The 17,840-nt window shown below is 40.7% G+C and overlaps 1 protein-coding gene across 1 annotated transcript; it reads left to right on the forward strand.

Annotated features, from left to right (window-relative positions):
• Positions 1-4,876: 4,876 nt before the first annotated feature.
• Positions 4,877-17,621, forward strand: tmem276b (transmembrane protein 276b; the record flags this gene model as incomplete). Its single annotated transcript, XM_083891069.1, has 4 exons — positions 4,877-5,276; positions 11,117-11,230; positions 13,145-13,282; positions 17,374-17,621. The coding sequence occupies 4 exons, from the start codon at positions 4,877-4,879 to the stop codon at positions 17,619-17,621; spliced, it is 900 nt and encodes a 299-aa protein (XP_083747195.1).
• Positions 17,622-17,840: the final 219 nt, after the last annotated feature.

The following is a 17,840-nucleotide window of genomic DNA, read 5'->3' on the forward strand; positions in this document are numbered from 1 at the left end:
TCCTGACTAGCAGACCGTGTATCCCCGCCCACCCAGCCCCCCAGCCCAGCAGAGGCCAGTCCGCTCAGACCGGGGCAACGCCGCAGCTCTCCACAGGCACCACCGGTGAGGCAGGGCCAGGTCCGCCCCCGCTCCCCCGGGGGGGGAAGCCAACAGTGAGCGCCGCACCCCGGACGCCAGCAGGACCCGTAGCCAGGTCAGCACGGCATCCGCCATGACAGTCCAGGCCCCCGCCCCACCCACCGCTCGGAGACAGCCCAGGCCGAGCGCCCCCCCCACCTCACTGGGGAGCGACTCTAGCGGGGCCCCCCCGCCACCTGCAGGGGCCAAGCCCACCCAAAGGGGCCCAGCGAGCCCCAGCATACGGAGGCCTAGGGCCCCCCCCACCCCCCCTACCCGCGTTCTTGAGGGCAGTTGGTCTGGAAAATGATGACGCAGGCATCGCATTGATCCCACTGGGATAATTAGGTAATACTGATATTGATTGATATTGACCAGTCTTACGGTGCTCGTTGAAGTCAACTTGTTGCACACAAAAAAAAGACCACATTAGCATATTTCTACTGCAAAGATCCTTTAGTCGAACAGATTATTGCATTTTTTCAGGGACATCTTTCACAAGTGGAAAATGTAAATTCCGAATGTAAATTTCCAATCGTCTTTTACATCAGAATTCCATTTCCTCTGCTGATTTCAGTGATTTTGCTGTCAAATGATAGGTAAAATTTATATATCATCCTTTTTTTTATCTCTTTTTGCCATTTACCAAATGTTTCAATATTTTCTAAAATAATGAACAAAATATGCACACACACATCATTATTGCAGCAAAATGCTGATTACAAATATACAAAAATGGTCAAAGTATTTGCTCATGAGGAGCTGAATCCTTTGCTTACTACTGTACATATCATTTGCACAGCATGGCATACAACAAACACAATGTTAGAAACAATTATTTTCACATTCACATCTGTAAACTTTTGTTCATTATTTTAGAAAACATATAGTAAATAGTAAATGGCAGAAAGAGATATAAGAAGGATTTCTGATTTATTAATTTGAATTTTTACCTATCATTTGACAAATCACTGAATTCGGCCCAGGAAATTTTTTTTTTTTTTCAAAATAATGACCCAAGAGGTACATTCAGTCAAATGTTGGTGCTTCTTTCCAGTTGTGAAGGACTTTTTTTTTTTTGCTAATCTGCTAATCTACTATATGCCTGAAATGTCATATAGGGCATAGAGGGAGGGGGGCATCATTGATCGTGTCATGAAAATTGGAGGAGTTGGTGGCACAGTGTGTTTGGCACAGTGGGTTTGGCAAACCTATCTGCTGCCATAACGACTCTGCCGTGGGTCGCCTTCCTTAGTCATCAGGCCGTGAGCAGCCTTATTGTCTGCGGGAGCAGCACAGAAGGGACCACAAACCAGCACCGCTCTCGTTAGTAGAGAGGAAAACATTCAAGTGTGAGTGTGGAAAAAAAAAAAAAAAAATCAGCTGAGCTTCCATGACTTCATAGCTGAAGACTTGGCAGGGGAGGAGAGAGTCGCTCCTCAGTCGCTCTGTGGTGAACAGTGACTTCATATCAACCTTTTAAACTGAGAGCGGTTGCATTTTAACAGTTAAAGCTGAACTAGACCGGAAGTTCCTATTATCGCTGTTTTTTTTGGTGTGTATCTGCGTCATTACCTTGTTTATGAAGGCTGACGGTTCGAAAAAGAACGTTGTGTTTTATTGTAATCTCGGGGCTCAACGAGATCACTGAAAATCCCGTACTAGTTACATAAGCAGCGGTTCTCCTGAACAACCGATCGTCCTGCTCCGGGCGGTAGTCCGGGCACATCCGGTTGCGTACATTGAACCGCAGAAGAAGAATAACGTCCGTTGTGGAGGTGTTTCACAAGCAACAGTGTCTTCTGACTCTGGGTCTGACTCCGGTTTAAAGTCATAAAGGGACTGCGGCGGGGAGTTGTGACGAAGCTATTTTTAAACACTGTCAAAACAATGAATGAATGAATCGTTTATTTCGGGCATGACAAGTAAGTAATCAACATCTGCATACATCATCATTTATATTCATACACATGACCGAAAGGGACAGCGGGAGAAGCAAAGCTTATCTAGTCCCGCCCCCATTACCCATACAATTTTATTACTTTTTACAGGTATGTTTTGATAATGAGTAGCAGTGCATCCACCGCTCCAGAGAGGGAGCTGCGCTTCTGAGAGCTGACGTGATACTTTACGTCACTTCCAGATACCTGGCCAATCACAACACAGGTGGGAAGGCTCTACGCTGGCTGGCCAATCACAACACACTCTGTCTTCTCGGGCGAGATTTATGGCTGAAATAGCGCGACTGACAAGCGCTTCGAAAAGGACAGATTTCAATCGGCTCGTTTACATCAACTAGGAGGATTTTGACCATAAAAACAACTTAATATATGTAAGTAGACCTCCATAACTCACATATATGTGCAACAGGACAACTCTATGTGACCTTTAACCGAAGACAACTGCTTATAAAAGTACTTTGTGTTCCGATTAGATTTAATATTGAATGAATTGAATATTGAATAAATCAAATCGAAAACAGAGCTCTATATATTTACTACTTAATATAGTAAAAACCATTGCTTCTCAAAGTGCGGCCCGGGGGCCAATGGCGGCCCGCAGAAACATTTCTGACGGCCCGCGGTGAATTACAGTTGATAGTTTTAATCCAGGAGGTACTAAGCTTGTTAAATGTTTATTGGACATTACTGGACACAGACCAATAAGTGTAAACAAAAATACTGGGTATTTACCTGGTTGCTATATGGTGAATTTTAGTGTATTATTGGGTTATAAGCTGGTAACAAGCAGGTAGCTACAGCCCCCAATTACTAGCTATTTATCCAGTAAATATATGGTACCAGAAATGTGTTACTTGGTATTAACCTGTAATTAGAAGGTAAGAACAATGGCCAAAATACTGGGTAATTACCCAGTAAATTATAAAGTGTTATTATATTAATGCTTAAATTACATTATATTAACGCTTATATTACTTAACGCTAAACTGTAGAACTGCAATCTGGACATTAAAATGATTACAAATGGGATTTATTTCTGTTTTTTTTTCCTTTGGCGGCCCTCAGTCCAATGTTGGGTTCCTAAATTGGCTCTCAGGTATCAACACTTTGAGAACCCCTGGTAAAAATAAAAGACTTTAAATATTTGGAAAAGGATTTACAATTCAATAATACAATAAAGTAAATGAAGACATTTTTTTCTCTCTCTTTACCATGCCTCTGTTTTCTGTTTTTTTAGGTGTAATGTTAGAGCACGGGAACTTGAAAAGAAAAACACAGTTTCTGTGTCTGTGGAGACGCAGACTGAGGCATTTTTACATCACAGCTGCAGCACAACAGAAATGCTAATAAAGTGAAACGGCTGCACAATTTAGGTTAAGGAACTATCACCAGTTCTCTGCAAAATGAGTGAGGTGAGTGAACAGAACTGACGTCCTTTTCAGAAAGCTCTGCAGGTTCACCTGAGGAGTAGAGTTATAGTCTGCGGTTGTAGAGAAGAGACAGAAGTTACATACTGGAGCTTTAAGCTGTTGTATGATATATGGAAATGTTGCCGCCTCACCATTGAATTTCACTGGCGGTCTTTGCAGGAGGTCCTACAATCCGATATTGAAATATATCTGATAAATGATGCCGTATCATTATGATATCATTCACGTTTACATAATTATTAAATCTGTAAACACAATGTAGAGACTTTAAATGATGGTCAATATTGAGAGCAATAATGATTATGCATTAAGGGTTTCAAATGTTTTATTTGTCATGAGATCTGGGCGAGATTATTGTTTTGATGAACTTCTGAAGTTATGGATTTAAAATGATAAAATCTAATCCAGGTAAATAACAAACACCAAAGTTGCGTGAAAAGAATCACTTTACCTGACACAGGACTATGTAAATGTGTATAATAGATAGACTTTGTTTACTCTACCTCTTGTTTATATTTTATATTGTAATTTGTTTAATGGTATATATATATTTATTTCATGCTTATATTTAATGTTAAATGTTACTTTAGTTCTTAAATGTTAAAAAAAAGTCCTTTAGGTTATATGTATACACCGTAGGAGCAGAGGGAAACAATAAAGTTGACTGAATAATCATTAAAGATCATAGTTATTGAATTTAAAGGAAGATTAAAAGACACAGTTGTATAATATAATATGAAACGTGGCATAAATTAAGAACAATTGATTAACTGAAGTCATCAAATCACATTTTGAATCTCTGATTAGAAAGATGTTGATATTTTAATCGTCATCTGTCTCTACTTTACTGCACTTGTCTCCCACTTCTAAAAGGTGACGGTCCGAGCATCACTAACGACCACTTCAGAGCACTTATTTCCTGTCTGCTCCTTCATCCCGCAGCAGCCTGGAGGAGAGAGAGTGCAACTACACCTCTCTCTCTCTCTCTCTCTCTCTCTCTCTCTCTCTCTCTCTCTCTCTCTCTCCATCCTCCCCCACCTCACAGCGTTGGTCGCCTTCCATCCATCCTCCTCTCCTCTCCTCCTCTTCCTCTCCTTTCCTCTTCCTCTTCCTCTTCCTCTCCTCCGGTACCATAACAGATGGTGGGATCAACGTTGCATCCAGCAGCGGGTACCACAACAATAGCGCGCAGCCTCCGGTCCAGACAGCACTGGCCTTCCCGCACCGCGATGCTCCCAGTGCGCGACTGTGTGCGGCAGTGAGTGCCGTCGTGATTTATTTCACGCGGTGCCGCCATCGCCACCATCACGGCCACGGAGGAACCTTCTTGCGACTGCTCGGGCTCTCCCCGTCGTGTGGGGGAAGATGGCCGCTATGAAAATATTAACCAGCGCAGGGCTCTTCTTGGCGCTGTGCGCGCTCGGTTTGCTCACCATGGCGATTTGCACCGACTACTGGTACGAGACTGACGCCAGGCGACACCGCGAGCGGTGTAAAAACTATGCCAACAAGCGGAACGACCCGGGCTACATCTACATCTCCAACCACAACCTCCCCCTCCAGATGCCTCCTCTGAAGAGCGTGGAGAGCACAGGTAACGGCCCCGTGGCTGCTCCTCTCATCCGGGGGAAGCGGCACTTTGTGGCCGCGGCTTCTGCCATGGAGTCTCACTGCAGTCGCCAGTTTAACTCCACCATCTCCGGCCTGTGGAGGAAATGTCACCGGGAGGGATTCGACCTGGAGACCGAGGACCTTATTTACAAAGGTAAACAACAAAAGCAGTCTCTCTCTGTGTGTATGTGTGTGTGTGTGTGTGTGTGTGTGTGTGTGAGAGAGAGCGCCACCAGGCCGTGATGCTGCTGCTCTCACACCGACAGTCTGACATGTGCAGGCCCTGCCTTCACGTGAACATCTGAGTGTCAATAACAACCGTGGAGAAAACATCTCAGTGCCGCGTTCTGTGTGTGTTGTGAATGTTCGCTGTCCATGGTGCTGAGCTGAGCTGAGCTGAGCTGAGCCTCCCCTGTTTCTCCTCTGTGTACTTAAAGGGGTGGCCAGTGTGTGTGTTTTTTTCCAAGTGTGTTTCTATAAGGTAGTGACATTGACTGTTTAAAAAAACAAAAACGCACAAACAATTGTAAATTCCTAAATTAACCTTGGCTTCTCACGTTCACCGATAGCATAAACTCTCAAACCAATGTCTGCTTAAAGACAAAGGTTGTGGGTTAGTCTCCATGCCGATGTGTCCTTGGGCAAGACACTTAAAGGGACACTGTGTAGTATTTATGGGTTTTTATAACCCAAAATCCACTTTTTTATACACATTATGTGCTCCTGCATTGTCTAGTCGCTGTATAATAGTTTTTGTTTCATTTCCGTAGTGTTTCAAAAAGTCATGTAAAATAACATGGTCGCGGGCCGCGGTTGCATTGCCACTGTTAGCAGCGAGACGCCATGTTTCTACCGGAGCCTGTAAGGACAAACGCGAGAGAACAAATCAAGCGTCGCTTTACTTGTAGCGGAAGTCCCGCCTCCACTCTCTCCTCTTCGCCTCACGAACCTCATCTGCTGACACGGAGAAAGACGACGAGGACGACATTTGACCGGCTGCGGACACCGTAGCGCTCAGGGAAGGGAGGGGGTGAGCAGAGGAGCAGTTCTTTGTTGTAAATTTCAGCCTCTCCTCTAGATGGCACTATAAACTACTTACTTCACCTTTAACCCCAACCTTTGCTTTTTAATGGGTGATAAATACAGACCATTTACCACATCAGTTATTGTATCGGTTATCGGCCCAAGCTATCCCGATATATCGGATATTGGCAAAAAGTGGAATCGTTGATGAATCAATCAGTGAACTGAGAGGGAATCAAACGCTCTTATCTTTTGATAACTGATAAACTATTTAATGGAGCTTAAAAGCTAAATGTGTTCTCTGATGCCTTCTCAAATGAAACATTGATTTGGAATCAATTATATTTGTCTCATGGAAATAACCAGCCCTCTGTACCTTATGGTCCGTATTTATCACCTATTCACACACAAGGTGGGGTTAAGTGTCTTGCTCAAGGACACGTCGGCATGTAGACTAGCGGAGCCAGGAATTGAACCCACAACCTTTGAGTTGAAAGACAACTCTACCGACCATAGCTATGCCCATATATTTTCATGTTTTTCCCTGAGCCAAACCGCAGAGGTGATTTAGTTTCTTCTGTAGTGAAATGAACATGAAACAGCAGATGTAGATTTACATTTTGTTGATTGTGCAAAAATAAATAAACATCAAACAACAATAGATGCAGTTTTAAGGGGTGCAAGCATAGAAGTTAACTAGGTCATTGGTTTTATCGAGCCAATATCACCGATACCGATATCGTGCGTCCCTAATTTCTACATTGAAATATCTCAAAAAGATGTTTCCATCACTCTTCAAACACACAGAAATATGCATCCCTTTTCCTCAGTTAGGGACCGTTTCATTTTGGCCACCTTTTAATTCCTGCTTTAAATCTGCTTTACCCATCTGTGCTTTAACGTTGGGGAGAGAAAACCCACTTGAGTCGTGTTGATAGATTGAGGTGAAGACAATTCCCATCATCCTCTGCTGCTTCCTGACGTCATTGAGCAAGGACTTTTGTTAATGTTTTGACTGAAAGACGTCCAGACAGTGTGCGTTTAAGCTTACGGTATCTTAAAGGGATAGTTCAGAATTTTTGGACACAAGACCTATTTTCCAACTCAGCCGGTGTGATGGAGACGTCTGGAGACGTTTTCAAGAAATTTCATTCAGTTCTTCTAGTTGCCGAGTTCACTGGTGCTATGGCTAGCGCAAGTCAATGATACAAGTTAGCATGGCATTAGAAACACTCATACCGACTCCACAGTGCACCCGAGGCAAATCAATTGTAAACGCCAGACTATCGATGTACATATCTGTGTTGATAGAATAATATTTGAAACAAAACTAACCTCGCATCGCATGAATTTTTGAGGGACTACTTTCTCAGCAGCTGCTGAATCAGTCCGCCGTCACAGCACACAGGAGTTGTTAATCGACTGCTATCTCCATCAGTTTCTTCAAATGTGTTATCCTGTGACTTCTGTGTTTGAGATCGTTTTGTTCAGATTTACCTTAATGATGCAAACTGACCAAAGGAGACATCAGCAGCGTCTTTGTCACACTTCATTTTCTCCATGTACTTTGGTGCAGGTGCGTGGAGCTTATTAAAACAGCAAGATAAGACAGTAATGACATTCTTATGATATCATAAACTTCAGCAGGTGTATATTTTCTGTGAGATAAGCTCTTTGTTAAGTGGCTAATATCATCAGTTTTTTCTCTCTGGCCATATTTTCAGTGATAGTGAGTGTCCTCGTGCCAGGCTCGTACACAGAAATAACAGCACGCTCCACAAAGTCATCGCTGGCTATGTTTCAATACCTCATACAACCAAAATTCTAATTTTGAATAATTGATATCTGTAGAGGTAAAAAAAAAAGCCTCGCTCATGATGGAAAATGTAAAAATCTGAGCTAAAAAGAACCCATTTCAACTGATGTCTTTGTATGTTATGTTGCAGTTTAAAGGTGCAGTAAGTAGTTTATAGTGACATCTAGAGGAGAGGCTGAAATTAACAACAACAACAAACTGCTCCTCTGCTCACCCCCTCTCTTCCCTGAGCGCTACGGTATCCTTAGCCGGTCAAATGTCGTCCACGTTGTCTTTGTGCGGTTCGTGAGGCGAGGGAGAGGGCGAGCTACAAGTAAAGCGACGATTGATTTGTTCTCTCGTGTTTGTCCTTACAGGCTCCAGTAGAAACATGGCGTCTCGCTGCTAACAGTGGCCCGCGACCATGTTATTTTACTTTTTTAAAACACTACGGAACTGAAATTAAAACTATTATACAGCGACTAGACAATGCAGGAGCAAGTGGATTTTGGGACATATAAACCCATAAATACTACACAGTGTCCCTTTAACTGAAGTGTAACTTTTGAGATGTTCTGCTCAGGTCTCCTTCATGAAAGAGACTTTCCTGCTTTAAATAAAGATGAAATAAATAACAGCAGACACACGAGGAGAGTCACAAATAGTGGTTGTGATTGCAGCTGTGGGGAGAACACAAACAGTGGAGGAACCTTCAGGATATTACTGCACATTATCATCAACACGATTGCTTTCTAAGCATTAACTGGCAGTTAAGGTGGAAACTTGACTCGTCTACAGCGCTTACTGTCGTGTGAAGGTTTGAGAACAATCTTTGTCACCGTCTGAAGTCCACTCAGAACACAATCTGTCCCTGCTTTTTCACACTGAGACCAAATTTGACCAGGTTCCAGGTTTTAAAGTGGACCTAGACGGGAAGTTCAAATTAACGCTGTTTTTTAGTGTGTATCTGCGTCCTTGCCTTGTTTAAGAAGCCCTGAAGGTTCTAAACAAACAGTTCAGCCACTGCTGAGAACGCTATGTTTTATTGTAATCTCAGGCTCAGCGAGATCTCTGAAAAAACCCGGTCCGGTTACGTAAACACCGATTCTCCTGAACAGCAGATCCTCCTGCTCCGGGCACTAGTCCGGGCACATCCGGTTGCGTACATTGAACCGCAGAAGAAGAATAACGTCCGTTGTGGAGGTGTTTCACGAGCGACAGTGTCTTCTGACTCTGGGTCTGACTCCGGGTCAAAGTCATAAAAGGGACTGCGGTTAAAACAATGTTTTGATAATGAGTAGCAGTGCATCCACCATTCCAGAGGGGGGAGCTGTGCTTCTGAGAGCGGGTGTGCTGAATATGTCACTTCCGGGTATTGGCCAATCACAAGACAGTTGGGAAGGCTCTACGCAGGCTGGCCAATCACAACACAGTCTGTCTTCTGGGTGTGAGATTTATGTCTGAAATCTCGCGGCTGGGAAACAGCGTCAGAAAAGACAGATTTCTATCGGCTCGTTTACAGCAACTAGGAGGTTTTTGACCATAAAAACAAGTTAATGTATGTAAGTAGACCTCCATAACTAACATATATGTGCAACAGGACCACTCTATGTGAGCTTTAAGAAGAAATGATACTCCTGGACTTTTGGATCTTCCTGGAGAGGATAAAGATTTTCATTTCAGATTACAGCAGCGTGTATCCTGCTTTTGCAAATGTTAAAAACAGACAAAAGAAACAAACAAAACAAAACACTGAGCACAGATTTGTTAAATTATAGCGTTAGATTATCCCAGAGGATTTATTTGGGCTAATAGTAAAACAGACCAATTACAGTTTGAATAAAAGCTTCATCACTTTAAAGTCAGTCAGTGCAAGGATTTTTCAGCTTCTTATATGTGAATATTCTCAGCTTTTTTTGCTCCATACAACAAAGACAACATTAAAACTGAATCATTTTAGTTTCAACATATTCGAAAACATTGGGATGTCGTGGACCAAACAACTGAATAACAGATAGATGAATTGGTTATGAACAATAAAAAGTCACAAGTTGCAGCTCTTTATTGCACTAAAGTTTAAGAGTTTGAGCCCTGGGATTGTTAAAGTGCATAATCTCCTCACACTTGAAGGTAAATGAGCGCTAAGTGCTGCAGTTATAAAGAATAAAAGACATTTTTAAGGCAAAAGGTGCTAAATGTGTTAGAGAGTTAACGTGTCTCATTAGGGAAACGTCGTTTTGTGGGCGGCGTACGTTCTCGAGTTCTTTGAAAAATTGTGAACTTAATCTGCACGCGGGCATAAAAGTGTGTGTAGTTTGTGTTGTCACGACTACAGAGTTGGCGATCAAAGTGTTGTGACAGCAGGAAAACAGCAGCGTCTGCTGTCGTGGTCAGATATAGCACTGGCTGTCGCCTTCGGTTTGTTTTGATATGTTTTACAGCAGCGAGGCTGCGACGGCTCGCTGATCAATCAGTCAGCGGAGTGAGAGGGAATCAAATGTCAGCTCTTTTTCGATAAGTGATTTAAAAGCCAAATGTACGCTCTGACGCCTGCTCTAATCAAATGTCCATTATCCTGTATTTGTCTCATAAAAATTACCCGAAGAACCATTTGTCTTGAATGTTTCTGTCCTAGGCTTAAAATTAAAGTGTTATTAAGTGATATCAATGTGTTTTAAATCAATATATATGAATCAATATATGAAATATATGATAATCTGTGCAGCAGCCTTCTTATTTCTTGATAATATTGATATATAATGCAGCTCTGGACACTGTTATACAAACTATATCAATTAATGCTTATTTTTCTTTCCATATGGAATAAAAATCTTTTTAAATTCTGAATTCTTTACTGATTTCTGTTAGTAATTATGTAGCGATTCACTTTAGATGAATATACTATTTATGGCCTTGTTGTGGATTAATCCATATTGTTCTATAATCCTTCTTAATAACAATGCACCATTGTTTGGGAACATGAGTTCATGAGGTCAAAGTCTGTCTATTAAAATAAGAATAAATGAGGCTTTGCTACTTACTCTATATTATTTCATAATCCCAGTTGGCTTGACTTGATTTTTATAATTACTTTACTTTATAAATGATGTTTTTGCTGCGGTTTTAATCACCTTTATTTGTGTGTGTGTGTGTTTTTTGTTGTTGTTCCTCTCCAGGAATAATTCAAAGGTGCACCCCGGTCAAATATCACTACTCTTCATCCATCCTACCACGAAATTTACCCGTCAACATCACCAAGACCATACGACAGGATGAGTGGCATGCACTGCGTAAGTCTCACCTCGTGTCTTTGTCTTTGTAGAGGACTGGGTTTGTTGGTTTTCGACAATCTGTCTTTTGAAATGGTTGTTTATTCATGTTATATTCGTCATTTTAATTCTACAGGAGCTCCCTTTGGATTTTATTGACTCATTTATATGATGGCAACATGGCGGACAAGTGGCTGTCATTGTTGCCTCACCGCAATAAGGTTGCTGGTTCAGATCCATGGTGTGTGTGGGTTCTCTCACGGTAATTCAGTTTTCCTCCCACTGTGCAAAACCATGCAGGTAGGTTAATTGGAGTGAATCTGAGTGGGATTGAATAGGGTGGACCTTGCAGGGTGGAGCCCACCTTTCACCTTATGTCAAATGGGATTGGCTCCAGCCTGCTGCCACCCTCATGTGGAGGATTAGAAAGTGAATGAATTAATGACTCCTTTATTCTATATATGTGTATATATATTATGTTATCGAGTTATCACCGGGGAGCTTATTTGAGGACTTTAGGAAGGACATCTTTGAAATCTCTCCTTAAAGCAACTCGGCGATGCCTATGTGACCTCTTTGATATCCGTGTTCAAAGAGAATGATTTGACCTTGGATTGCGTCAGTTTAATTATGCGTATCGCTTTTAGACGTTCGTGATGATGTTCTTTCAGCTTTAAATTCAGTAACATGCGATGATAATGAAGTATTTGCACTCAATTCTTGTAACATAATAGTATTTATGCATAATATAGCACTACACTATTGTTCAGTGTGTGGACAGTGGCCCACTGGTGGGCCTTGGTGGTATTGCAGCTTGGCCACAGACTGAGAGTATAAAGATTCTTTCTCTTAGCAATTTCTTTGAAGGATAATATATTATTATATTAAAAAGCTAGCTTTTATTACCCATTTTAATAATATATTTATATGTATGTGTAAACATAACAGAGCTTATGGCCTATCACAGTTGGGTTTTTTTTATATACATTTTTTTTTAAATCAATATTGAGATTATTCATGATTATGAATATTAGAATTCTGATGTTATCTATTTCTCTAGGTCAATTTTATAATTATTAATGATTAATTCATTATATTATTGTTACATATTTGAATATATACTTATATATAATATATATAAGTATATATTCAAATATATATATTATACACAGAATAAATACTTATACTTTTTTTTAAAAATGAGTCAAAACCATTTGGCAGATTTTGTAATGCACAACTTTTGGCCTGCAAGCCCCTGCTATAAAGATTCTTTATGTCGTAAAATGTACATGTTTTATGTATTTGTACTGAATGCCATTGTTTTGGTGAGGGTGAAGGTGTTAGGATAACATATTGTCGTAATTGAGCTGTTTTCTCTCTTTTCTTCTGTTGTGTTGTCTTTGCACAATGAGGGTTTTTTTCTACCTTTTCTTTGGCTTTTTTTCCCCTGCTGTCTGGTCTTTGAGGTGAGCTGAGGACACAGGAGGGGGAGGGAGAACAGGAATCAGAACGCAGACTTTCTTGCTGTGTTTTTTTTTTTTTTTTAATCTTCTCTCATATTCGTCCATTTTTAACGCTTTATCCTCACCACGAGGGTCACGAGGAGATGGAGCCAATCCCAAATCGACAGGTCGAACAACCGTTCAGCCTGAAGTCTCCAATCAACCTCATCCCAACCTAATTTTTGCATTTTTCTTGACTGTGGAAACTAGAAACTCCACACCTAAAAGCCTTCAGGACTTTACAAAAAAACATTTACATCTCGTTTCCTTACTCTAACATGTCTCAATGTCTCTTCCCCCTTCCCTCGTTAGCTACTTTACTCAAACCGTGACCACTTTGCTTTTCCACACGAATGCTTCGCGTTCATGATTCTGAGTAATGAGCAGCTCCGTTGTTCACTTTAACGCTAACGTTTTCCATCTCCGCTCGCAGATCTAAGACGGATGACGGCCGGCTTCGTGGGCATGGCCGTCTCCATCATCCTCTTTGGGTGGATCATCGGAGTGCTGGGATGCTGCCAGCAGCATGACCTCATGCAATATGTAGCTGGGCTACTCTTTCTCATGGGAGGTACTGTGAGAGCACATATGTACACACACACACACACACACACACACACAGACACACATTCTTGCACTTGCTGCATATTGAGGACTGGGTTGCTGACAAAGTGAGGACCAGCATTTCCACTTTATAAATCAACACAATTACAAATATATACTTCATGAATAACATCTACAAAGAACTACTGGTTGCAGTACCATAAAATGTCTGAAGGTGGAGCCCCAGAGCAAAAAGGGCTGGAAAACTTTTTCGATTTTTTTTTATTTTTGGTCCAAAATTTTACGAAAACATCATACTTATAGTATGTCGACCAAAATTTTTAAAAAAAAATTGACCAAAAAATGTTGGTCCAAAATGTGACAAAAACGTCATACTATACTATGTCGTCCAAAATGTGACTCTTTTTTTTTGACAAATATAGTATGTTATAGCAACCTAAGGAAGTGATTTCAATGTAAACAAAGTTAGGACCGGCTAAAATGTCCTCACTCCGTAAAAATTACCTCACTTTGTTGGTTAAAAACCCTCACTGGTCCTCAGTATGCCGCAAGTACAAGAACACACGCAAACACACACACACAGACGCATGTAGACACAAAATCCAATTATGTTCAATATCTGTGTTTATTTGGTGACAGCAGAGAGCAGCCTCTGGTTAGCGTGAGACAAGATCAATGAGGTCCAGTAACATGACTCCTGCACTGAGATGCTCACTACATGCAGGAATTTGCTTATCCAGGGCTCTTAAAAGTGTCTTTAAAGGCAGAGTGTAAGAGTGTAAGAGTGTAGCATCTCACAGATCAGGAACGGACAAAACAATTATATACTGTGCTGTTTCCATGCCATCTATCTTTTTCCCGACAACATTGGAAAGTGTAAAATTAAAATGTGTACGAGGCACGAGAGGTGTCTCAAAACTTGGCGCGACTGACATTGAGGCAGTGAAGTCCCACGGCGCCCAAAACGCAGACCTGCGAAATCAACCTGCCAAATAAACAGCAGGTATTTCCCAGCTCTGTTCTGCTGTTGTCTCAGCTCATACAGACACCAGGGACAGCAGCAGCAGCAGATATTCACACTTTTTCACGTTTCAATCAGTCAAGTTTTATGATTTTTCGGTAACACTTTAGATCAGGGAACACATATTCACCATTAACTAGGTGCTCACTAACATATATAAGTCGCATACTAGCCCTTTATTTGTAATCATTAAGCACGTATTAACACCTTATTCTACATAACCTTATTCTACCTCTATTACGACATGAATTAAGATTTTTCCTACATAAGATCTTAATTCATGCTTAATATTTACTAATAAAGGGCTAGTATGCTACTTATATGCATGTTAGCAAGCACCTAGTTAATGGTGAAAAAAAGACCCTAAACACTGTATACATATACATTATATACAATATACAATATATATAATCAAAGCCAGAGACAGAAAGAGGAAAGAAAATAAAGCGAACTGACCAAACAATCTCCAAAATCAAGAATTAGCGCAGGAAAGAGGTGGGATTATGACATCATTGTTTACCAAATGTAGTGTATTTGGCTCTCTACGTGAAAGCTTGGAGTGGTTTTTTAAAAAATAGTTTCCATGTGGGCAGGTTTTGTGTGGACAGCCACTAAAACGGTTACTGCCATCCCAATTCAAAAAGGAGAGAGAGTCAAACTTTGTTAAACACACACAGTAAACATGTTATAACCTGTGTTACACTGTGTTCATACTGTCCCTGCGTCTGTGTTATTTTTGTAAACACTGAACCTATTTTCATATTCAAATGTCAGCAGCAGGCGGAGACTGAACGTGAAAGTGTGTCAGCACTGGAGCGGTTTTTGCAGCAGTGTTTAAGCTTTATATAGAGTGTGTTAAATATCCACCAACAGTGTGGATGAGAGACTTTGGCCTTTTTAATTCCTTCTCCTGGAGAAAAGGATTCACAGATATCAGGGCCGGCCCAAGCATTTACAAGGCCCTAAGACGAATATGATTTGGGGGCCCTCTCTCACAAACTAGAGTCACATGTGCTTGATTATTATTGATACAAATTTAACACTATAAATATTACAGCTGTGGTATTTACTTCAAACCAATGTCACTCTTTATTTTTAATGTAAAATGGCCTCTTTTACTTTGCACTTTCATATTGAAAGTGACGCACTGAGGGCCTTTACTAAAGCTTTGCGCATGCAAAAATGTGCGCAAACTGGATGTCAAACGCAAATTTGCGTTGATGTTGATCTACTAACATATGCGATGTGGGGCGTTTACACGCAATTTTGTGTGTGTGCTGGGAGGAGAAAATGTAAATATGTTATTTTAACACGCGCAAAGTGATTTATCAAACGTGAATCTGATTGCGGTGTTTATTTTTGCGTCTATAATTAGCACGTTTGAAAGGCAGGTCTTAACTGGCACAGCCATGCGCACAAATGTATGAGAGGCCATTTGAGAAGTAATTCAGACTCACATGTTACATCATAGTCTCTCACAAACAGTACTGTAGTCATGTAAATTTACTATCATACTCTCTCACAAACAGTACTATAGTCAGGTACATGTACTATCATACTCTCTCACAAACACTACTATAGTCATGTACATTTACTATCATACTCTCTCACAAACACTACTATAGTCATGTACATTTACTTTCATACTCTCTCACAAACACTACTATAGTCATGTACATTTACTATCATACTCTCTCACAAACACTACTATAGTCATGTACATTTACTATCATACTCTCTCACAAACACTACTATAGTCATGTACATTTACTATCATACTCTCTCACAAACACTACTATAGTCACGTACATTTACTATCATACTCTCTCACAAACACTACTATAGTCATGTACATTTACTATCATACTCTCTTTCACGCTATTATGGATGCAACAACATGATAGTGAATGTATGAGACAATGATATGCAAGTAAACTATTTATTATTTATTTTTGGTACATTGCTTAACAAGCATAATTAAATTTTGCTTAGTTATGGCCTGTTGAGGTGCAATAAATACGTTCAAAAGTTCCAAAACATACAGTATATTTGTTATTTTTATCAATCCACTCTATAAGCATAGTAACTATATTATCTACAATAATCCAGCACATTTTATTGGATGCTGGTCTCACTTTCCCACATCAACGTTGAAATAGCTTAGATTTGTGCACTGTGGATTTCTGCTTGTATTGAATTGAGTGTCCATTTCATGATAGTACTCATGATTTATTTATCATAAATATTTGAACACGCACACAAGTTCGGTCAAAGAGGGGTGGAGATGGGGTCCAAATTATTTGACACATGAGTATTTAAAAATTACTTGTAAGTAACACAATAGTTACTTTTCAAAGTAACTAGTTACTTTTAGAATTTGTAACTCAGTAACTACTTCAATTACTTTCTGGGAGAAGTAACTAGTACTGTGATTAGTTACTTTTAGAATTTGTAACTCAGTAATGACTTCAGTTACTTTCTGGGCGAAGTAACTAGTACTGTAACTAGTTACTTTTAGAATTTGTAACTCAGTAACTACCAGTTACTTTCTGGGAGAAGTAACTAATACTGTAACTAGTTACTTTTTTAGAGCTGCCTAACACTGATCATCAAGCAAGTCCAGTCGCCTTCAGCTAACTACAGACGATGGCTATGACCTTCACAAACATCATATATATAACTTATATACCACATTTGTAACTTTATATACAGTATATAACTTTTATCACATAATCATTCGATTACTTATTTAATCGTCAACTATTTTGATAATCAGTTTGAAGCTTTTTTCATGATTAAAATAAGATTTCTGATTATTTTAGCTTCTTCAATGTGAATGTTTTCATTGTTTCTTTGCTCCACATAACAAAGAAATCATTAAAACTGAATCATTTTGGTTTGTGGACAAAACAAGACATTCAAGAACATCGTAATTTCCAGATCAGACCAAACGATTGATCGAGAAAATAATCAACAGATTAATGGATGTCGACGATAATCGTTAGTTGCAGCTCTAGTAACTTTAAAGGAAAGTGTAAACATTATATATGACATATTTGTTGCTTGTGTCCACACAGGAACATGCTGCATCATCTCCCTGTGCACGTGTGTAGCAGGAATCAACTTCGAGCTCTCCCGCTACCCCCGCTATATGTACGGCCTCCCTGAGGACATTAGTCATGGCTATGGCTGGTCCATGTTTTGTGCCTGGGGGGGCCTCGGGCTCACACTGCTGGCTGGCTTCCTGTGCACCCTGGCCCCGTCCCTGAGCACACCCGCCCGCACCACCACCCACAAACCCAGGCAGGAGAACGGCACCGTGTGACAGGACTGAGGCGATGTGAAGCAGCCGAGCCAGGGAACACACACACACACACACACACACACACACACACACACACACACACACACACACACACACACACACACACACACACACACACACACACACACGCAACCTTCCAACGTCAATGTGCAACTCTGAGACAGATCACCATCTCACAGCACCCTTAACATGGCCGTCCCTCTTCAGTGTTTTCAGTGT

The sequence above is a fragment of the Microchirus variegatus genome (genome assembly GCF_963457635.1).
Source record: "Microchirus variegatus genome assembly, chromosome: 6".
Lineage (NCBI taxonomy): Eukaryota > Metazoa > Chordata > Actinopteri > Pleuronectiformes > Soleidae > Microchirus > Microchirus variegatus.